General features: G+C 40.0%; 4 protein-coding genes across 6 annotated transcripts in view; 2 read left to right on the forward strand and 2 right to left on the reverse strand.

Annotated features, from left to right (window-relative positions):
• The window catches only part of LOC141332094 (cytochrome P450 2K1-like), a 393,810-nt gene that overhangs the window by 56,692 nt on the left and 313,223 nt on the right, over window positions 1-23,895 (reverse strand). The window lies entirely within an intron of this gene.
• Window positions 4,141-5,642, reverse strand: LOC141343797 (NAD(P)(+)--arginine ADP-ribosyltransferase 1-like). Its single transcript, XM_073848446.1, is given in 4 exon segments — window positions 4,141-4,977; window positions 4,980-5,093; window positions 5,169-5,273; window positions 5,398-5,642. Coding segments are annotated over 3 exon segments (840 nt in total). The 5' UTR covers window positions 5,220-5,273; window positions 5,398-5,642; the 3' UTR covers window positions 4,141-4,302.
• LOC141343805 (ecto-ADP-ribosyltransferase 4-like) lies at window positions 15,795-17,528 on the forward strand. Of its 2 annotated transcripts, none has more exons than XM_073848459.1 (3): window positions 15,795-15,892; window positions 16,086-16,190; window positions 16,266-17,528. In XM_073848459.1, the coding sequence occupies exons 2-3, from the start codon at window positions 16,140-16,142 to the stop codon at window positions 17,046-17,048; spliced, it is 834 nt and encodes a 277-aa protein (XP_073704560.1). In that variant the 5' UTR covers window positions 15,795-15,892; window positions 16,086-16,139; the 3' UTR covers window positions 17,049-17,528. The 2 variants fall into 2 exon arrangements, with proteins under 2 accessions (XP_073704560.1, XP_073704569.1); XM_073848468.1 differs by having other exon boundaries at window positions 16,112-16,190.
• Window positions 19,135-20,552, forward strand: LOC141343818 (ecto-ADP-ribosyltransferase 5-like). 2 transcript variants are annotated; one of them, XM_073848487.1, is made up of 3 exons: window positions 19,135-19,206; window positions 19,411-19,476; window positions 19,550-20,552. In XM_073848487.1, exons 2-3 carry the CDS (start codon window positions 19,426-19,428, stop codon window positions 20,336-20,338), a joined length of 840 nt encoding a protein of 279 aa, XP_073704588.1. In that variant the 5' UTR covers window positions 19,135-19,206; window positions 19,411-19,425; the 3' UTR covers window positions 20,339-20,552. The 2 variants fall into 2 exon arrangements, with proteins under 2 accessions (XP_073704588.1, XP_073704580.1); XM_073848479.1 differs by having other exon boundaries at window positions 19,137-19,206; window positions 19,414-19,476.

The following is a 23,895-nucleotide window of genomic DNA, read 5'->3' on the forward strand; positions in this document are numbered from 1 at the left end:
TACAGTTTAGACATGGGATCTCCAGTCCTCGTGAGCTACTGTCTTGCTGGTTTTAGTTTTTCTCTGATGCAACACACCTGACTCAAATCAGCAGGTAATTAGCAGGCTTGTACAGAATGTCTCATTTGAGAAAGGTGTCCTGTCACAGGAAAACATCGAGCTGCAGGAATGTAGCTCACGATGACCGGAGTTGGAGATACCTGGTTTAGACCTACCTGTATGTGACTTCAAGCACACTTATAAACACGATGATACCGACACACGTTCCGCATAGTTACAGACAATAACAAATATAGCAAAGCATCATATTTTGTTGTGTTATATAGATTCAATTAAATTCATTAGTAATGACATTTGCCGATTTTCTCACCTCATAGACAGTCGATTATTGTCGATGCTATCACTGCCCCGGTTAGAATATTCTCAGTGTAACGTTAGCCTAAAAACCGACGTTAGCTTCAAAATAAACCTGTCGAATGCGACATAAAGTTAGTAAATAGAGCTTACCCGTGGTACTGGTACAGCAGAACTCTTTAAAATCCGTTTTTTGATTTTTCCTCCTTGGTTGGGGATGTAATCGTCTTCGCTGAAGTGAGCGCACACACGAAAATCCTTGATACTGGATATTTTAGCTCCCCCAGAGTAGCCGATGGCAACCAGCCAAAGCTGTCTCATAACTATATCAGAAACAGGAAAATGATGGAATCTGAACGGCGATCCCTGCACATTCTTGTGGTCACAACCTGGGAATTTACAAGTTCGCACCATTGTTAATTTTCTCCTTTTTACCTCGTTGTCATTCGAGTGTGTAATGGAACAGCTGATCGGAACGTGCGAACCGACAGCAGCGCGGATTGATGGAAACGGAAAGAATATAGTGCCGATTAAAACTGAGGTATGATTTTTGTCAGGAGTGTTTTTGGTGATGTAAATTAATCAAGCTTTGAAACGCATATATTTTTTTCACGTAAAAACGCACAGTTTTGAGGCCCTGGAAACTAACCGTGACTACTTTCTTGAAAAACTTCCAGCGGCCAGAACTCTGACCAGGGAGGTGAATGCAGTGTGGGTCAGTGTGTATACACTATAGTGCTGATAAGGATTGCATACAACTTCATGTCTTAAATGCTCGAACTAACCCTTTAAAGCTAAAAGATTACATTTGCTTGCCCAAACTCATCCGGGACTTTTCACTGATTTCCCCTTCCGGCGTTTGCGTATTCTACACCAGAGCGCGTGCACATGTGACGTGACTGATTCCAAACTCGTGCTCATGACAGATGGACGTGGCTGTGTATCAAAGGTAAAAAATGATATAAATACTGTTCAGTTTCTTGCAAAAACTGATCGTTCCGTGTCTTCAGACATCAATGTATCATCACGAGTCGCAGGGTGTAATTTGGATTTGTCTGTGCATGTTTTTTTTACTTTTAAAGGTTGGTGCCCATCCACGTCCATGATAAGGCTGGCAGACTGCACCGGTTTTCATTAAAAATCTTCGTTTGTGTTTTTCTGAGGAAACAAAGTCACCTACATCTTGGATGCATTGGGGGTAAGCAGATAAACATCAAATTTTCATTTTTGGGTGAACTATCCCTTTAAATTGTTTAACTAGGGTTTATACATAATTTTGGCGACAGAGTTCAAGATAAATTATTTAATCTTACTACTGGAACTGCCCGTTTCAAGTGATTACTAAACAGCAAGCAAACTATGCAAAAGCGGCATCCGTTCCGGGGCACTCAGGGTCTGAATTCACTCGTTTTCATTCATCCTTCAAGTGGACTGTATGAGTGGACTAATGCAGGGAATTTTGAATACAGCCTAAGACATGAATCAGTGAAAAACAAGGCAAATAGGGTGAGATTAATGAGGTAACAAGACACAGGGCACTGCAATCAGTGATGAAGAGTCCAGGCAAAGGATTAGGAAAAATGTAGCCTATTTTGTGAGGCAGAAACAGTCTGGGATGGAGGGCCCTCTAGTGGACAACCAGGGCACTCTAGCTGGTAGTTGTGCAGCAGTATAAGTACATGATGCAGGAGAATTCAGAATTATCTTTAATAATAAATCCAACATGAATACAGGAGAAACTGAAACATAGACAAGACCGGACAATGGAACTAAGGACACACAGGGCTTAAATACAAAATAATGCAATCAGTGATTTAGAAAAATATTTATAACTTAATATATTGACCTTCTTGATGAAGTATCCATCGACGTGAACATCACAGCTGGTCATATGAGAAAGATTTTTTGTTATTATGTTTGCTAGTCTCTGGATTTCATGAATCGCAGCATCTTTAGCAAGTTTATTCTGTAATTTGCAACTGGTTCATGGCCAGCAAACACCCAGTTAATCTCCTCATGCACTCTATCTATGACCAGTGAGATAAATGGCTTGTCTAAAAACCCACACTTGCGGTCTTTGCACTTGGTCACTTGACTCCTTATATGACGCATTTCATGAATTTGATCCAATCGTTAAAAAAATAAATAAATAAAGGATGAGGATAAAGACCACAAGTGTGTCAAGCTTTTCATTACCTGATGGGACACACTATTAGTGTTGTAAAAGTCCAAGTGTTTACATAGCTTTATTTTTATATTTGCATTTTGAAATCAACTTCTAAATGTCTGTTCCGTAGTCACCAATAACAGATGACTTAGTTTAATTTGTGGTGCATCTAATTAAGTGATAAAAATCAGTTCTGAATGTTGTATAAAATTAATATCCCCACTGCTCACCTTTGCACCAATAAAACGTGCAACACTTTGTTTTCCCACCAGATTATGTAATATCTAGGGTGATCACCTTTCCAGTGTAAGTTAAATATTAATATAATAGTTAGATACAGTCTTGTGCAGTTGTAGCATGCACACGGTCTCAAGTTGCCAAGAATGCAAGTGTGGGTGTTTGGACAAGGCAATAAACATAAAAGACAAAAATGAAAGTGCTGATATGAACAGCTCTCCCAGCACTTTGAACTTAATACTTAAAACTTGGACTGACTGATTATCATTCATCAAGCCATGAGATATTTCAAACTTAATGGAAGTATTTTTACAATTTGATGAATTGCAAGCAGTAAAGATTTAAAGTTTGAAACACATAATTGTGAGACGTAATTTATACAAAAAATGCAAGATTAAATTCAATATATACTATTCTGATCCAGCCTTGTGCAAAACATGCTGTTTCAGTTTTAGTGCAATATACAAACAATTATGTTTACTTTCATTTCAAGTGGATTGAATGAAATTGAGAGCAAATGGCAAATTATAATGACAGCTATATATGCTTAGCAAAAAATACACACTTTCAAATTCACTTTCAGAACAAAAATTTACAGATAGTGTACTCACGCCCTTGTCAGCCAAGATGTTCATGTCTTTCTTCTGTTCTAAAGAAATCATGTTTTTTGAGGAAAACATTTCAGGATTTCTCTCCATATAATGGACTTCTATGGTGCCCCTGAGTTTGAACTTCCAAAATGCAGTTTAAATGCAGCTTTAAAGGGCTCTAAATGATTCCAGCTGAGGAGGAATGGTCTTATCTAGAGAAACGATTTGTTATTTTCTAGAAACATTTACAATTTATTTACTTTTTAATCTCTACACAGAGTACACACAGAGCTAGACAAGATGAGCATAAAAAGTAAAAAGTATATAAATTGTATTTTTTTTTTTTAGAAAATTAGATCATTTTGCTAGATAAGACCCTTCTTTCCTCGGCTGTGATCATTTAGAGCTATTTAAACTACATTTTGGAAGTTCAAACTCGGGGGCACCATAGAAGTCTATTGTATGGAGAGAAATCCTGAAATGTTTTCCTCAAAAAACATAATTTCCTTATGACTAACAGATCGTTTTGCTAGATAAGACCCTTCTTTCCTCGGCTGTGATCATTTAGAGCCATTTGAAGCTGCATTTTGGAAGTTCAAACTCGGGGGCACCATAGAAGTCCATTATATGGAGAGAAATCCTAAAGTGTTTTCCTCAAAAAACATAATTTCCTTACAACTGAAGAAAGAAAGACATGAACATCTTGGATGACAAGGGGGTGAGTACATTATCTGTAATTTTTTGTTCTGAAAGTGTACTACTCTTTTAATAACAAATCCAAATAAAACAAAATGTTGAAAGATATTTTATTGAGATTCATCAATGATAATTATCATAAGCATTACTTTGCAATTAACAATAGTCTTGGGAGAATGTATTATGACACCATACTCCTTTACCAAACATGGTCCAATTGCTACAGTGAGAAACATAACATAAAAGTCTAAAAGTTGGTTAGCAGATAAACATTTTGGAAAGTAATGCTACAATTAGTAAAAAATTTAAACCCGCAACATGGTTTCCACTGTTAAACAATGCACAGTTCAGCTCACTTCTTTTTCCTGTGTTTTTCAATGTGTACACAGTGTCACACCAGGCACCTTGCTGACCTTTTGTTTTAATATGAGTGACTTTAAACGTCTCATATGGAGGAATCAGCACCTCTTCCTCACCAGGATACTTTGAATATTTAGACACTGCGACACCTTCACAAGTGTAGATTTCAAAACAAGATGTCTTTCCAAAACGTTCTGCTACTGAACGCATAAGTGAGGAAGATGCAAATGAACCAAAACGAACCTCTTTGTTCAGAACATTCTTGTCAAACTCAACTTTAGTCCCACGATAAGTTGAATAGCATCTATTTTGTGTTTTATTAAGAATTTGAATCGCTTCTGTTAGCAGAAAGTGAAGTGAATACCATTTGTATTTGTTGTTTTTGTATGTTCGTTTACCAGCACAAACATCCTTGTTGAAGTTGTTATATATTTTGTTATCAGAGTAAACATACATAGCAATAGAATGATTCTTTATCAAGTTGTCTTCTGGTTGACCGGCATGGTGAACTCCTTCTTTCCAAACCATTGCAAAAGTAGATTGAGGGTTAGACAACTCTTTCTTCAGATACTGTATACTGTCTGCACCAGACCTTGCATTTTCTCTGTACAGCCCTTATATTGATCATCAATGGAATTCAGTTCCATATCCAGTGGATATACCATACCTTTTATAGCAGCTCTGTGATCCTGCAGCGACAGGAATCATAATAATCAATCATCAATATTCGTGTCTGTAATATTGATACTAGAACACAAGCTTACATGTCCTAGAGCAGCTGAAATGAGAAGAAGAGCTTCAATGATCAGCAACATCTTGATTCAATCAAATCCCTCAGAAGATCTAGTAGAAATAGCGAAGAGCAGATGCTGAAAGACAATAAAAAACACAATAGCTGTTCACATCATCTGCATAGATTTTTAATACAGATTTAAATTCATATAACTGGTATTTAATGACAGATTGCAGAACTAATGTAATTGTTATATTTACCTTTTGCTTCCCTCCAACATTTACGGAGAATACTGAAGCAGTGATGAGAGAAGAAAAAAGCCAGTTTCTCACAGCCAGATGACAACAGCTCTTTAAGAAGAAGTTGCCTGTTTGATAAGGCAAGTAATATTTGGATTCTATGATATCATGTGTTTTAGAAAGAGATAAGTTATTGAACTTTGATCAGTGCAATAAAATATTGATAATGCTCAGTAAACATATTGTAATCAAAATATACACTCCTAAGAAACATGGTGTCAGGGTTCTGTCACTTCGGTCTAGTTTTCTTGTGGTTTGGTGACAGAGCCCTGACACTCCCGTCACGTCTTGTTTTCATGTTGTGTGCATGCCGTATTTCTTGTTGGAGCATGGTTTTCGGATCCCGTCACTCATGTCTTGTTGAGTTTCTATTTCTGTGTCAGGGTTTGGACACTTCTTGTTGTCTTGTGTTATTGTTGCACGTTGCATGTTGCATATACCGTGTAGCACGCAGCTTGTTTTTGGCTTGTTGCGTGCTTTCCTGTCATGTTTTGAGTGAACCCGCAGCTTATAAGTTTTCTCATTGGCTGCATGTTCATGACATGTTTTGTTCAAGCACATAGCTTGGGATAGTATTGCTGGCCATGTGCTTGTGTTTTTTTTTTTTTTCCTGTGAGCACATGGCTTTTGTCTTGTTTGTTTTCTTGTTCCACATGCTCTAAGGTCTATTGTGTTGACCCTGCCCATCTTGTTTCCTGATTATTGGTTAATTTGCCCCACCTGTGTTTACCTCATTATCTGCCTCATTTGCTCTATTGTTATACTGTATTCCAGGCAGTTTTTTGAGCTCGTAAATCACGACTTTAAACCACGACTCACGACTTTGTAGCGGTCCAGGCAAGTCTCCCCAAACTGCCTAAGCGCATTTATTATTTTTATATTATTAATAATTTGATTGCAACGTTATATTGTCCTAAACTCTATTTTTCCACCGTGTGCCACTTGCATAACCACCGCACCCCTAGAGGCTGATATGTTACATCAGAACTCGGAACTGGGAGTACATCAATCTAGTACGAATTCACGGGTGGGAATTCACGGGTTTGACAGCCTTTCCAGTGTACTTTCATGGGTAGAAGTTTGGAAAAACACTGGTAAGGGGTTGCCTGGAATGCAGCATTATTCTCCTTTTGTTTGCAGTCCTGTGTTCATCATCAAATCTACCCTCATGGTTTCCTGTATTGCTCTACTTTGTCAAATCTTGTCGGAGTTGTTGCTGACCTGTTTTTCCCCCAGAGGGTAGTTTTTGTTGGTTTTGTTTTATTTTGTTAAATAAAGCCTACTTACTTCTGCATCGAGTCCTTGCCTCATCCCTCTACCCGAACCCTGACACATGGTTCTAAACAGTACCAGAAAAGGGATCTTGGTCTTGTAACAATAGCAGAACTGTTTTCTCTTTTTATCATTTGTAAATGCTATATAGCTTGACGATGGTTTTACATTAATTTAGTATGTTAATACAATTAAAATTCGTATTAAAGGGGTCCTATTTTGCTCTTTTACGTCTTTATTTAGTTTTTTGGAGGTGCACTAGAACATGCTCTCATGCCTGGTGGTTCGAAAAACTTCGAGATTGCTCTTCGGGGGACAGTGACAACGTCCCCACTCCCGGTGGTACCCACCTCCCACTGCCAGCTTTTTTACTCTCTGACCCAGGCTTCCCTCGGCAGAGACGCTCTGGCACACAGCTGGCCTCCGGGGCTCAAGTACGCCTTTCCCCCAGTGAGCCTCCTTGCACAGACCCTGTGCAAGATCATGGAGGACAAGGAGAAGGTCTTGTTGGTTGCACCACACTGGCCCACCCGGACCTGGTTCCCAGAACTCATTTCCCTCGCGGCAGCCCCTCCCTGGAAAATCCCCTTGAGGAAAGACCTTCTTTCTCAGGGGATGGGCACAATCTGGCACCCACGTCCCGACCTATGGAACCTGCACGTCTGGCTCCTGGACGGGACGCTTCAGACCTCGCCGGCCTTCCCCAGGCCGTGGTAAATACCATCACTCAGTCCCGAGCCCCCTCTACGAGGCAGGCTTACGCACTGAGGTGGGGTCTGTTCGCTGACTGGTGCTCCTCTCGAGGAGAGGACCCACAGAGATGCACGATTGCAGTAGTGCTTTCCTTCCTGCAAGAGAAGTTGGAGCGCAGGCTGTCCCCTTCGACTCTCAAAGTGTACGTTGCTGCTATTGCAGCGTACCATGATGCAGTTGATGGATCATCCCTGGGTAAGCACCATCTCATCGTGAGGTTCCTGCAAGGCGCAAGGAGGATTAACCCTCCCAGACCGCGCCTCGTACCCTCTTGGGACCTCTCCGTCGCCCTTCGCGGCCTACAGGAGGCCCCCTTTGAGCCACTTGCGTCAGTTGAGCTAAAATTCCTGTCCCTTAAAAAAGAAGCTATTTCTCATGGTAAAACAGTTTGCTGTGTTATGGCTGTTTGCAGGGATTAAAGCAACAACAACAAAAATCTTCTAACTGAAAATTTTTCCTCCAAAAAATCTTTGCCAAACACCATTCCACAGCCAAACCTGTCACACACCCACTTTATAAGCAGGTTCTTTTTCCTTCTTATAGTGCGTGTCTGGAGGAAGCAAAAGCAGAGTAAACCAGTTTATTGAAGACGATGAGATGATACAAACAAAGTGATGAGAATGTCTCTCGGTTGGGTGAGGCAGGTGGCAAGACGGTGCTGGTGAAATGAAGATCCTGATGAAGGTGAACACACAGACGAACACAGTCACAGCGATCCCACGAAGACAAATCACATACACATCCAGCACGACACGAACTCCAAGAAACACGAACAGCAAACGACGACAGTGAATCTGGGAGAATCATCTGACGGGGAAACAGAGCAAGGAGTGAGTTTATGTAGACAGCGGTAATGAGTGACACCTGGAGAGAGTAATCGGCAGCTGCGCTGATGAGCGTGACGCACACCACAGACACACACGCAGATCACGAGACCTGAGAACACAGCGGTTGTGTGAACCGTGACAGTGTCCTCCTAGTTTAATGATAAATAATAAAAAATTCTGATAAAAAAATTGCCTTCCTAATATGATGTGATTGATGCATTATATATATATATATATATATATATATTTATATTAGGGGTGGGCATAGATTTTTTTTTTTTAATCTAGCTTAATCTAGATTAAAATGGCTAATTTGAATTCTGCTGAAGGCATTTTCAGAATATGTGTGCTACCCAAATAATGACTAAAAGTAAGTCTTCGAGAACGGGCCAGGTGGCACATTAGATCAGACGCTCATCTCCTGTTTCCAAAATGCATCAAAAACTGCTTGACAATTGCATTTACAACATAATTAGCTATACAAACTTGTGTAACCAAGACAAGTACTACTGCGCAAAAATAAACAGACGCGCACGGGCATGGATTTCTCTGTGCTTCGATTAAACTGCGTTGCTTTTAGAAGCGTCAGTTCAGTTGTTGCATATAGTTTAATGTCTTTATTTCGGGATTATCAAAGTAAATTATAACTCAAACTTGAGATTTTACTGGGGCACAACAGATTTTCACTGGGACACGTGCCCCAGTAAAAAGGGTCTAACAACGCACGCACCTGCCCTGAAGCGGCTTCATAACTGCATCAATGTCAGCACGTCTCGTTTGATGTGGTAATTTCACAGAAGTTGGAGACTCGTTCTCGCCCCCTACAGTGCAATTCGTATAGGTATACGTCATCTGTGCTAAAATATCAAAGTGAAAGTCATCATATCTTGCGTAGTTTTGACCCAGCTCCCAACCCAACTTTGAGAATAGATTAACGGCGATATTTTTTTTATCGCCCGATAAGAGTCTCACGTTAACGCAGCACGTTAACGGCGATAACGGCCCACCACTAATATATATATATATATATATATATATATATATATACATATATTAGGGGTGGGAGAAAAAAATCGATTCTCCGATGCATCGCGATTCTCTCTTCAACGATTCTGAATCGGTTCCTAATATTTTAGAATCGATTCTGAGCTTGTTTTTTTTTTCCGCATATGGCACGTGTGCGCACTAGAGACACTGCCGGCTTCATTGCACAGAATTTGCACTGTGAGACACGTGCGCACTGCTTGACACTGTGTGCTTCCACCCGCTGTGTTTTACTTAAGTTATGCTTTCATTTATGCCGTCTGGAATGCAGCTACTATTAGATGCACAAAACTTGTGCACTGACAGACTTTCACATGCGCTTTGTGTTTGTTCGTCCTACGGTACGCGCTTGATTCTTGCTTCTCAAACAGAAGGCTGCATCCTCAAACTCATACGAGCTCAGTACAGATGCGTATTCATTCAGTTCATTTTTTTGAATCGACATTTAGTGACGTCTGATGATATATGCAGCCTTCCGTTTAAGAGACACCCATAGATAAGCTTTGTTAAACTGAAAACGACACTGAAGGACTCTCCTAGGCAAATGAAGTGTATATATATATTAGGGGTGGGCATAGATTAATTTTTTTAATCTAGATTAATCTAGATTAAATTTTGGAATTAATCTAGATTAATCTAGATTAAAATGGCTAATTTGAATTCTGCTGAAGGCATTCAGAATATGTGTGCTACCCAAATAATGACTAAAAGTAAGTCTTCGAGAACAGGCTAGGTGGCGCATTAGATCAGGCGCTCATCTCCTGTTTCCAAAATGCATCACAAACTGCTTGACACTAGCATTTACAACATAATTACCTATACAAACTTGTGTAACCAAGTACTTCTGCGCAAAAGGCTGCACGACGTGCGCATTGCCGTTAAATACAATCAATCCGGGCATGGATTTCTGCATGCATAGTCTTCCATTAAACTGCGTTGCTTTTAGAAGCGTCAATTCAGTTGTTGCATATAGTTTAATGTCTTTATTTCGGGATTATCAAAGTAAATTATAACTCACGTGCCCCAGTAAAAAGGGTCTAGCAACGCACCTGCCCTGAAGCGGCTTCATAGCTGCATTCATATTTGCACGTCTCATTTGATGTGGTAATTTCACAGAAGTTGAAGACTCGTTCTCGCCCCCTACAGTGCAATTCGACTAGGTATACGTCATCTGCGCTAAAATATCAAGGTGAAAGTCATCATAGCTTGCGTAGTTTAGACCCAGCTCCCAACCCAACCTTGAGAATAGATTAATGGCGATATTTTTTTTATCGCCCGATAAGAGTCTCACGTTAACGGCTTCTATAAAGGGCTATGGCCCGTACGTGGACCACATGTGGCTGATAGATTAAAAGCCATAATTTAACCATATTTATGCCACACCTATTATTTATTTAAAATGCCATTACACAGTAAATCTTAAACACATCTTAAACACAAAATTGATTCACAGAGATTTTTAATATAATAAAATTTTAATAGCAGAAGTACAATACAGAACATAACTGTCACGTTAAGATAGAGGAGATCTAGGTCCAAATGCAGGTAAGTGATTTTTTTAATTAAACAAATAAACAAACAAAGCAAAAGGCCAACACGGCGCAACTGAACATAAACTGAAATACAAAAATAAACAAGATCAAGAACACAATATACAAACAGACTAGAGACAATGCAGACCTGAAGCAGGAGTGAGAAGTGAGAGTTCTTATAGTCCAGATAGTGAACAGCTGTGAGTGAAATCAGTGCAAATGACAAGACAGACGTGAACGATCAGGGGAGTGCAGTGCAAGGGGAACAGCGACCTCGAGAGGCTGAGGAAAGACCCACAGCCCCGATCATGACAGTACCCCCACCCTACGGAACGGCTTCCAGACGTTTCCAAAGTCTGGAGGGAGGAGGAATGGAGGAAGGCAACTCAGGGGGAGGGATGGCGGGCCAAGCCTGTGCAGTGGAGTCCCATGGACCGGCCTTGCCGCCCGAGGAACGCGAGCCGGCCCCGCCGCCAGAGGAGCGTCAGCGGACGCCGCCGCCATAGGAACGCGAGCTGGCCTCGCCGCCAGTGGAACGTGCGTGGTCATCGCCGTGTCCGGAACAGAGAGCGCGGTCGTCTCCGCGTCAGGAACAGAGAGCGCAGTCGTCTCCGCGTCAGGAACAGAGAGCGCGGTCGTCTCCGCGTCAGGAACAGAAAGCGCGGTCGCTTCCGCGTCAGGAACGGAGAGCACAGCCGCCTCTGCGTCAGGAACAAAGAGCGCAGTCGCCTCCGAGTCAGGAACAGAGAGCGCAGCCGCCTCCGCGTCAGGAACAGAGAGCGCATTCGCCTCCGCGTCAGGAACAGAGAGCGCGATGAGGGCCGCGTCAGGAACAGAAACAGCGGTCGCCTCCGCGTCAGGAACAGAGAGCGTGGTGAGGGCCGCGTCAGGAACAGAAACAGTGGTCGCCTCCGCGTCAGGAACAGAAAGTGTGGTCACGGCCACCACAGACACAGAGATAGCGGACACTGCCTCGTCAGGAACAGAGGGCGCGGTCACCTGCGCTTCAGGAACGGAGACACCGGACACTTCCGCCTTCCCACAGAAGAGCCACTCCGCCTCCACCGCCAAGCGGGAATGCAGTCGCGCCTTTTCGGCCTTGCAGGCTTCCATCTCAGCCAGGTAGCTGTAAATAACCTGCTCGAATCGAGCGGCCGACGCCGCCTCCTCAGAGAGAAAAAAAAATGACTCCCCGCTGGACCCATCTGGGAGGTCTGCATTCTGTCACGTTAAGATAGAGGAGATCTAGGTCCAGATGCAGGTAAGTGATTTTTTTAATTAAACAAATAATCAAAACATAGCAAAAGGCCAACACGGCGCAACTGAACATAAACTGAAATACAAAAATAAACAAGATCAAGAACACAGTATACAAACAGACTAGAGACAATGCAGACCTGAAGCAGGAGTGAGAAGTGAGAGTTCTTATAGTCCAGATAGTGAACAGCTGTGAGTGAAATCAGTGCAAATGGCAAGACAGACGTGAACGATCAGGGGAGTGCAGTGCAAGGGGAACAGCGACCTCGAGAGGCTGAGGGAAGACCCACAGCCCCGATCATGACAATAACAAAGTGTGGTGTAAATGTCAAATGAGTAAATAAATGTACAATAATGGATACTTTTGGTAAGTCTCACCAGCCTTTCTTTCACAGTCTGTCAGAAAAGGAGAGAAAAAAGATTATTAGCATATCATAATTAGTATTAGATATTATTTGAATATCAAAACGAGCCATAACGTGTGCTAGCTGGAGGTAAAGATAATCCTGTTTTATTAGCACTTTCCACGGTAGCAAAACTAAATGAGATAACGTTAGACAAGAGAGGTTTGTTAGTTTTTAAAACACGTTATAACTACAGGTCCTTTTAAAAAAAATTGCATATTGTGAAGTTCATTATTTTCTGTAATGTACTGATAAACATTAGACTTTCATATATTTTAGATTCATTAACACACAAATGAAGTAGTTCATGCCTTTTATTGTTTTAATATTGATGATTTTGGCATACAGCTCATGAAAACCCCAAATTCCTATCTCCAAAAATTTGCATATTTCATCCGACCAATAAAAGAAAAGTGTTTTTAATACAAAAAAAGTCAACCTTCAAATAATTATGTTCAGTTATGCACTCAATACTTGGTCGGGAATCCTTTTGCAGAAATGACTGCTTCAATGCGGCGTGGCATGAAGGCAATCAGCCTGTGGCACTGCTGAGGTGTTACGGAGGCCCAGGATGCTTCGATAGCGGCCTTAAGCTCATCCAGAGTGTTGGGTCTTGCGTCTCGCAACTTTCTCTTCACAATATCCCACAGATTCTCTATGGGGTTCAGGTCAGGAGAGTTGGCAGGCCAATTGAGCACAGTAGTACCATGGTCAGTAAACCATTTACCAGTGGTTTTGGCACTGTGAGCAGGTGCCAGGTCCTGCTGAAAAATGAAATCTTCATCTCCATAAAGCTTTTCAGCAGATGGAAGCATGAAGTGCTCCAAAATCTCCTGATAGCTAGCTGCATTGACCCTGCCCTCGATAAAACACAGTGGACCATTGAACCAACTAATAAACTGTTTATCAATTTACATGCATTAAAATTTGTAGATTTAGTTTCTTTATATACTTTACAGTTAATGTACAAAGCATATCATAATTTACTTCCAAATTGTATTCAGAGGCTGTTCAAAATAAGAGAAAGTCAGTATAATTTAAGAGGATTGTATATGTTTAAAAAAGTGAGGGCAAGAACTAACGCAAAAAGTAGGTGTTTATCTGTTATAGGGGTAAATCTATGGAATAAATGTGATAAGGAATTAAAAGTATGTAACTCACCTTGCCAATTTAAGAAAATGTATAAAAATAAGGTGATAAAAAGTTATATGATTTCGTAAAAATAAATTGTGGTTGTATTGTTAAATGAAAGATAAAGGGGAAAAACGAAGGAATAAAAGAAAAGAAAAAAATGTGATTAATGTTTGTATATTTTGGGAAATGTTTTTTGTCATATTGTTTATTTTGTGTTAATTAACTTTGCCCATTCAGTTAATGATGTATAAAGGCTAGGCTTAATAAGCAACGCTTCTGCCTACACCTTTTTCGGCAACTATGTATTTTTTTTTTTTTTTGTATTTATCTTGTGAAAATTTGTTTGTGAGGACCGGAATAAAATTATTATTGATATTGATATTGATTATTGATATTGACCAACACCAGCAGCTGACATGGCACCCCAGACCATCACTGACTGTGGGTACTTGACACTGGACTTCAGGCATTTTGGCTTTTCCCTCTCCCCAGTCTTCCTCCAGACTCTGGCACCTTGATTTCCGAATGACATGCAAAATTAGCTTTCATCCGAAAAAAGTACTTTGGACCACTGAGCAACAGTCCAGTGCTGCTTCTCTGTAGCCCAGGTCAGGCGCTTCTGCCGCTGTTTCTGATTCAAAAGTGGCTTGACCTGGCGCCTGTACACGGTGGCTCTGGATGTTTCTACTCCAGACTCAGTCCACTGCTTCCGCAGGTCCCCCAAGGTCTGGAATCGGTCCTTCTCCACAATCTTCCTCAGGGTCCGTTCACCTCTTCTCGTTGTGCAGCATTTTCTGCCACACTTTTTCCTTCCCACAGACTTCCCACTGAGGTGCCTTGATACAGCACTCTGGGAACAGCCTATTCGTTCAGAAATTTCTTTCTGTGTCTTACCCTCTTGCTTGAGGGTGTCAATGATGGCCTTCTGGACAGCAGTCAGGTCGGCAGTCTTACCCATGATTGCGGTTTTGAGAAATGAACCAGGCTGGGAGTTTTTAAAAGCCTCAGGAATCTTTTGCATGTGTTTAGAGTTAATTAGTTGATTCAGAAGATTAGGTTAATAGCTCGTTTAGAGAACCTTTTCATGATATGCTAATTTTTTTGAGCCAAAATCATCAATATTAAAACAAATAAAAGGCTTCAACTACTTCAGTTGTGTGTAATTAATCTAAAATATATGAAAGTCTAATGTTTATCAGTACATTACAGAAAATAATGAACTTTATCACAATATGCAAATTTTTTGAAAAGGACCTGTAGTACAAAGGAAAAGGGATGACCGCATGCATGCGCTCTCCGCTTGTAACGTTACTTACAGCGGTCTGTCACGCAACATCAAAGAGCGTCAAAAAGGCATTTATCGTTTACATTTTCTGAAATAATAGACATAATTTTAAATCAAATCTTATCGTGAATACTGGACAGGAGGTATAGATAGTGAAGTTTTATTCACGCATATGAATTCAGCACATGATCGTGGTCAAAAAGAAACTGTGTTTGTTCAGTACACATACCTAAGCACTCTTTTTTTTCTGTACGGATAAGCGTACCATTACATCCCAAGAAAACATTTAAAACACCAAAACTGCACTTACCTGAATAAGAGTGTGTCTCTGGGCAAAGGCTGTTGTAAAGTCTCAGGAGCGGAGAGGGAAATAACGGACATATTTTCAAATTTTTAGTAATCCACCAATAGTAATACAGGAAGAATGAATGAATGGGCTGACATTTGGACTACCACAAACCAGCCACACATGACTATAGCAGTTTATATGTGTTTTTCCAAGTAAAAGCCAAAGGTTAACCATAAATTAACATATTTCAGGATGTGCCAAAGCCAAGCCATATATGGCTCTCGTTTGTGTACTGTCATCTGGGCCATATACCTTAATGCAAAAAGTCACCCAAATGAAAATTCCCTCCAAATCTAAAGCCATGCCAAAACATATATGGTACAAGTTTGGCCCATATGTGCTCAGCCATGCCATAACTAGGTCAAACGTGACAGCTATCAGCCACATTTGGCCCAAACATTCTTGCTATCTGGGTTACACACATGATGTCCCAGAACACACACATTATTTGCCATATAAAACAGTCAACTTCTCCTTTCCTAGTTTGAAAAGTTGTTGTCATCTGGCTCTAAGCGACTGCCTTTTTGATCTTCTCTTGTCATTGCTCCTGAACTCCTGAAATATAACAAAAAAGAGAACAACAACAACAATATTCTCTGGTAAGTGAGGGAGTGAAATAAAAAAGTTAATATAACAGTTCCATCAGTGAACATAACATTTTTAAGTGATAATTTCAAATACCAATTATATGAATGTAAAACTGTATTATGAAAGAAGTTGTGATGAGCAGTTTTGTTGTGCACTTCTATGCAGATGCTCTGAAATGCTGTTGTGTTTCTGGATGTCTTTCAGCATCTGCTCTTCACTATTTCTACTAGATCATCTGAGGGATTTGACTGAATCAAGATGCTGCTGATCATTGAAGCTCTTCTTCTCATTTCAGCTGCTCTAGGACAGGTAAGTTTGTGTTCTAGCATGAATATTACAGACATGAATACTGATGATTGATCATTATGATTCCTCTCACTGCAGGATCACAGAGCTGTTAAAGAAGCAATGATATATCCTTTGGATATGGCACCCGATTCAGTTGATGATCAATATAACGGCTGCACAAAGGAAATGCTACGTCTGGTGCAGACAGTATATATAAAAAATGAATTGTCTGATCCTAATTCACCATTTACAAAGGCTTGGAAAGATGGATTTCACCGTTCCAAACAACCAGAAGATAACCTGACAAAAAATCACTCTATTGCCATTTATGTGTACACTGATAATAGAGTATATACAGACTTCAACAAGGATGTTAATGCTGGTAAGCAAAAATACAAAGACAACAAATACAAATGGTATTCACTTCACTTTTTGTTAACAGAAGCGATACAGATTCTGAAGAAAACACAAAATAAATGCTATTCAACTTATCGTGGTACTAAAGTTGAGTTTGATAAGGATGTTAATGGCAAAAAAGTTCGTTTTGGCTTATTTGCTTCATCCTCTCTTAATCGTTATACAGCACGCAGTTTTGGATCTAAGTCTTGTTTTGAAATCTACACTTGTGAAGGAGCTGATGTAACAAAATATTCTGCTTTTCACACTGAGAAAGAGGTACTGATTCCTCCATATGAGAAGTTTGAGGTCACTGATGTCAAGACAAGTAAGGGTCAGAAAGATCTCTGGTGTGAGACTGTGTATGTGTTGAAAAACTCAGGAAAAAGAAGTGACCTGAACTGTTTTAACAGCGGAAACCGTGTCAATGTTTTTAATATTTTACTAATTGTAGCATTATTTGTCAAAACGCTTATCTGCTAACCAGTTAACTGATATGCCATGTTTTCCATGGTGGTAACACTTTATAATTACTTTCATTAATAAATCATTAACACAAACATTACATAATGCTTAACAGATCATTAGGTAATATATAATTCATACATTTAATTCAAATTAAAATGCTTACAAATGTCATTAAACTATCAATTCATATGATCACGCACTTTTTACAAATCTACATATAACTTTATCGGATGTTAGCAATCATTAAAAGCTTTTGTTAATACACAACATTTTTGTTGCTATTGAGTTGGGATACAGATAAAGTTATGGGCAGGTTTGGTGGTATGGGTAGGTTTAAGGGTTGGCCAGCAGTGTACAAGGGTAAATTTTATTACTATAAAGGAACACGGTTTAATCTGTTTTCTTGAAAGATGTTTTCTCCTGTTAATGTATGATTCAATATTCTGCTTGATGCACAATAGTATACTAATATAAGTGTTACAGCAATAAAAACATGTTTTGCACCCATATTCCAATGTGTGATATGTCTTTAGCAAGCATTTAGCTAAACTAACCACCCTTTACACAAGCATTTGTACAGCAGCTAAAAGTCCAATGCACAAAAATGTACTGAATAAGTAAATGTTAATACATATTTAGAAATGAAGAATAGTTTCACCTTGCAAAAGATGTGTAAATAGGGTGAATTCAAGTCATTTGGGACACATTGAGATGACTTCCTATAAAAGTAATAACAATTAGTGAGTATATGGTTGTAAACATATACAAATTATGAATAGTGTAAACTTTTTGTTTGGGTACTGTAAAAACATAAGAACAAATGGCCTTTGTGGTGATCCTTGGATTCTTTATTACCTCTCTCACTATCCTCCTGGCCAGCACAGTTGTCACTTTTGGCTTCCAACCACGTCCTCTGAGATTTTTCACAGTGCTGAACATCTTGTGTTTTTTAATAATACTTTGCACTATAGCCACCGTACCTTCAAAACATTTAGATATGGTCTTATAGCCCTTTCCTGACTTGTGAGCAGCCACAATGCGCAGCCGCAGGTCCTCAGTGAGCTCCTTTGTCTTAGCCATGACTGTCCACAAACTAACAGCAGAGAGCTTCTGTTTTCACCTGTTGAGTTGATTAAAACAGCTGTTCCCAGTGAATTAGGGTAATTAGAATGCTTTAGAACAGCTTGGACTATTTGGAATGGTGTAGAACTTTGGATTTTCCCATAGACTGTGACAGTTTGCAAAGGGATTGAATAATTTTGGACATGGCACTTTTTGTTCAAATGTAAATAAAAGCTGAGAAATATTTTTCTCCACAATGATGCCTCTTGTACATTGTCTTATTATCTTTTGGGAGAAGCCTGTGTCATTTCCAGTCAAAAAAAAAAAAAAAAAACTTGCTTTAAGTCAGAATTTGCCGGGAGTATGAATAATTTCGGTCTTGACTGTACGTATATATATATATATATATACACACACACACACACACACACACACACACACACACATATACAGTATATATATATATATATATATATATATATATACTTACCAGTAACACAATCAATTATAACTGATGATCACAAATAATCACTAAAATATAATTTAGTGTGAATTTATGCAAAACTAGGAAAGATAAGGTTATAATGCATTTTCTCTGTAATTTTTTTTGTTTGTTTGTTTTTTACAGAGTACCTAACTAACTGCCAGCAATAGCAAGCTGATTATTAATATACCTTTGAGCGCAATGCAGCACAATTTTTTTTTTTTTTTGCTTTTTTAAGGCACTTGCTTTGCCTTAGGACTATGTGAAACATCTTTGTACATGCATCATATTTGCAGGCATTTGCAGTTGTTTTATTGTTGTTGGCTTTATTGACAGCAAGTTTTACGAAATGGATGAAACGAGCAACAGCTCTGCCAAAAACCACACAATGTCTCTTCTTAAGTCTTCATCTCATACATTACATTCAGTCTTGAATTATATTGCTTGCTAGCTGTAAATGAAAAAGACTAGATTTCAGTAATAAATAAATGATAACCTCATCATAAAAAAGCCAGCTTCCTCATATCTTGGCTTAATGATTGTCATCTGACTGTGAGCGACTGCATTCACCGATCTCTAATCACTCACTGCTCCTGGAACACAACGAAAACAAGCCAACATTTCCAGGTAAATCTGAAGTTAAAACAGGAATTTGCTAGTAGTTTCAACATCAAAGCTTTATGTGATGCATACAGTATGCTTACTTCATTCTGCTTGTTGTTTTATCTTAACTAATGTGTCTTTACTTTATTGTAAAGTGACCTTGAGCTGTTAAAACTGTATTATACTATGACGACTATCTGTAAAACTCTGTTTCTTGTTGTCTGTCAGCAGCATTAAATCAAGATGCCGCTGATCATCAAAGCTCTTCTCCTCATTTCAGCGGCTCTAGGACAGGTAAGTTTGTGTTCTAGTATAAATATTACAGACATGAATACTGATGGTTGATCATTACTGTATGTTGCTGTAGGATCACAGAGCTGCTGCAGGACAGATATTTCCACTGGATATGGCACTGAATTCAGTGGATGACAATTATGACGGCTGTACAAAGGAAATGGCCAATCTGGTGTCGACTAAATATCTAGAGAAGGAAATGTCTAACTTACCTGAATTTAAAAAGTCTTGGCAAGAAGGTGAAGTGAATGCTAAAGCACCAGAAGACAACTTGACAAGGAATCATTCGATTGCCATTTATGTGTACACCAACTCAGATTTGAAGGTATATCGTGATTTTAATAATGCTGTTCGTAGTGATAAAGACAAATACAAAAACAATGCATACGAATGGTATTCACTTCACTTTTTATTAACTGACGCAATACAGATTCTGAATAAAACACAAAGTAAATGCTTTTCGACGTATCGAGGTACAAATGTTGAATTTACCAAGGATGTTCTGAGCACAACTGTTCGTTTTGGCCAATTTGCTTCTTCCTCTCTTAATCGTACAGTAACAGAAGGTTATGGAAATGTATCTTGTTTCGAGATTAAAACTTGTGAAGGTGCAAATTTGACAAAATACTCTAAGTTTCCTGATGAGGATGAGGTGCTGATTCCTCCGTATGAGACGTTTAATGTCACTGCTGTGAAGAGAAGAGAGGATCAGAAGGATCTCTGGTGTGAGACTGTGTTTGTGTTGAACAGCACTGGAATAAGAAGTGACCTGAAATGTGCTTTACGTAACTGTGGAAACCAGGTAGCTGTCTTTAATGTTTTACTATTTTTAACATTATTCTGCAAAGTGCTAATCAGTTAGCTTGATGATATACTGCATGCTTTTCATTGTTACTAAACCTTGAATTGTCTGTAATTATAAAGTGAATATAATCAACTTTAATTATGACTGGTACAATTTTGTGGTTTTGTTTCATGAACGCTTATGTTCTTGTAAAAATACATTATAAGAATTTAAAACACACACTCACAATACTAAAATATTGTGTCAATAAAAGCCACTTTGTAAGATGCTGGATCTTTGAAATGTTTTCTTATTTCCTACAAGACCTTCATTTAAAATCAGTAAAAATTTGATCTCAAATCTTGGTAAGATGATCACTGAAGCTCTTCTCATTTCCGCTGCTCTAGGACAGGCAAGCTAGTGTTGTAGTTTGAATATTACAGACATGAATACTGATGAATGACCAGATTGATTGCGAAATATATTCTCTTTATGGGTTTTTATAATGTGGTTTGCTTGACTTTGCTCTACAACATAAATTACAGGCACCCTTATTGAAAACTCGAAATGAAGCTGTTATGTTTATTTAAAAAAAATAACTAACCCATAGAAGAATATTGAGGGGGACCATTTTGAATTAGTAGTTAGTAACAAATGTTAATAAATAAAAATGTAATTGACCTTGTTTTGCGGTGCTCAATTTCCTACACCTTCTACCTTATTTTGTTTATTCTCAGGTTAGGTAAAGATAGTCGAATCTGCCCTATCGTATAAGTAATTTTCATACTCACACCATAGGCTTCAGAAGACTCCTCCGTGGTCTGTTCAGTTCAAGTCTATCAATCAGAGTCTTTTGGCAGGCAGGCTTCTTGGTTATAATAAAGTATAATTTTATTGTCTATAGGTTATATATTTTACATACAAATACTAATATATAAAATAAAGAAATATAAAAGAAAATAAATTGCTATCTTAGTCGTTCGAAGACTTCAATGGAGGTCGTCTGGCACCGGAGAAGCTGTTGCAGAACCAGCATCTGATGTCCTCTTCGTACTTCAGTCTTTTATACCCAGCAGGTGCATTCCAATGTCCTGAGATACCATGAGCTTTGGAAATCCCCTAAGAAAGTACCTATATAACCTCTCTACATCTTCGCATTCTTTCTTCTCCGGATCCTTCTCCTCTTCTTCACTCTACGCCTCGTCTTCTACAGAACACTTGACGGTAACATTTGAATTCCTCTTGGTCATTCTTTTTAGCAAAGCTGTTTGTTTCCTAGCTATGTTCTTGCTAGTACATGTTATAAACCTTTTCTTAATAAATGCTTTAAAACAACAAGTATGGTGTTTTACTTAATAAACTGCTTTCAATAAAACGTATACAATACAAATGTGTGGTGTTTTTCTTAATAAACTACTTTCAATAAAACATATACAATACAAGTGTGTGGTGTCTTTCTTAATAAACTACTTTCAATAAAACGTATACAATACAAGTGTGCGGTGTCTTTCTTAATAAACTACTTTCAATAAAACGTATACAATACAAGTGTTCGGTGTCTTTCTTAATGAAGCTAACACAATACAAGTGTTGTATAGAAATAAAGGACATACTTGCAACAGGAAAATTGCACATTTCATTAACAACCTATACTGAACTGACATTATCTGTATCCTTACCTTATCTTTTTCAGAGTCTTGTCACACACACAGACGGATACAGAGGCGGAGGTAAGTGTATAGAAGATTGAGGTGAGTTTATTAAAACAGCAGGTAAGTATCAAACAGTCATAAGGTTGGTTGTAACGGTGAATAATCTTATCTGAACAGTCCTTTTGCACAGGTGAAGAGATCAGGAGGAGCAGAGGAGGAAACAAACAGAGTCCGGATGACCAGCAAATGCAGGGAGTGCGATCTGTAGACCAGACGGTGAGTAACTGTGTGCAGTGGGTATTTATGGGGTGTGGTGATTGGAATCAGGTGCGTGTAATCAGTAGTCAGGTGATCCGGAACGAGTGGGTGGTTCTTCAGAGGGTGTGTTCATCGTAGATGGCTGGGGTGACATCCTGACATTACCCCCTCCTCCAGGGGCGGCTCCCGACGCCCTACTCCGAAGCCGAGGACGACCACGACCGCGAGGGGCAGGACGATCTGGGTGGTTACGATGGAAGTCGGCCAGGAGTTGAGGATCGAACACGTCGTCTCTGGCCACCCAGGAACGCTCCGCCGGTCCATACCCCTCCCAGGCGATTAGATATTCCAGGCGCCCTCCTCGACGTCGGGAATCCAGGATCTCCCGCACGGTGTAGATAGATGGTTGATCCAGGATCTCAGGAGGAGGGGGTCCAGCTTCAGCTCCGGTGGACTCTGTGGCAGAGGGAAAGAAGGGTTTAAGGAGTGATACGTGGAAAGTGGGGTGAATTCTGTACCTGGGTGGGAGCTGAAGCTGGTATGTTACTTCGTTGATCTGCCTCAGGATCTCGCACGGACATATATAGCGGGGACTCAGCTTACGACAGGGTAATCTTAGCCGGATGTCTCTTGTGGAGAGCCAGACTTTATCCCCAGGATGGTACGATGGAGTAGCTCTCCTGCGAGCATTGGCGAAGTCCTTGTGTCGTCGAATGGCTCTCTGGATGTGACGATGAGCCGAGTCCCACACTCTCGCTCTCTCGAAACCAGTAGTCAACAGCTGGAACATGAGTGGGTTCCTCCGTCCAGGGAAACAGCGGAGGCTGAAAACAGAGTACGCACTGGAAAGGTGTCAGACCGGTGGTATTCTGGCGCAGAGAGTTCTGTGCATACTCGGCCCATGGGAGGAACCGGCTCCAGCTATGTTGGTCTTCCGAACAGTAGGCTCGGAGGTAGCGTCCAAGCTCCTGGATCTTCCGCTCAGTCTGGCCGTTGGTTTGCGGATGGTATCCTGAGGAGAGATTGACAGATACACCAAGTGATTTGAAAAAAGCCTTCCAAACGTGAGAGATGAATTGTGGACCCCGGTCCGACACTATTTCCTCGGGGAGACCAAAGTGACAGAATACGTATTGAAAGAGGGCCTCGGCGGTCTCCATGGCCGTGGGGAGGCCTCGTAGAGGGACCAATTTGCACGCCTTGGAGAATCGGTCCACAATTACGAGCACACAGGGGTTATATGCTGGCGATGTTCGGCCTGGTTCCGGGAATTCAGGGAACACCTCGTTCTTAAACATTTGGAAGACCGAGGGACTGATGGACAAACCGTAGGGCATGACAAGATATTCGTAGTGGCCAGTAGGTGTTATGCAGGGATATGCAGCATATGCAGGGAGTGCGATCTGTAGACCAGACGGTGAGTAGTGGGTATTTATGGGGTGTGGTGATTGGAATCAGGTGCGTGTAATCAGTAGTCAGGTGATCCTGAACGAGTGGGTGGTTCTTCAGAGGGTGCGTTCATCGTAGATGGCTGGGGTGACATCCTGACAAGTCTAAAGCTCTGATCATATGATGTGTAATTTTATGGTATTTACAGAAGAGATCAGAAAGGATAAGTTTACATTATTGTGTAATATGTTAACACATGGTTAATGATTTAACTAACATGCACAAACAAAGAGCAATACATTTATTACACAATTTATTATCTTCGTTAATGTTTGT

Source organism: Garra rufa, chromosome 1 (assembly GCF_049309525.1).
Source record: "Garra rufa chromosome 1, GarRuf1.0, whole genome shotgun sequence".
Taxonomy (NCBI): Eukaryota; Metazoa; Chordata; class Actinopteri; order Cypriniformes; family Cyprinidae; genus Garra; species Garra rufa.

Coding starts and splice junctions, on each gene's coding strand:
- LOC141343818 (XM_073848487.1), top strand. CDS start 19,426: ATGCCGCTGATCATCAAAGCTCTTCTCCTCATTTCAGCGGCTCTAGGA. Junction 19,477..19,549: donor TTTCAGCGGCTCTAGGACAG/GTAAGTTTGTGT, acceptor ATGTTGCTGTAG/GATCACAGAGCTGCTGCAGG.
- LOC141343805 (XM_073848459.1), top strand. CDS start 16,140: ATGCTGCTGATCATTGAAGCTCTTCTTCTCATTTCAGCTGCTCTAGGA. Junction 16,191..16,265: donor TTTCAGCTGCTCTAGGACAG/GTAAGTTTGTGT, acceptor CTCTCACTGCAG/GATCACAGAGCTGTTAAAGA.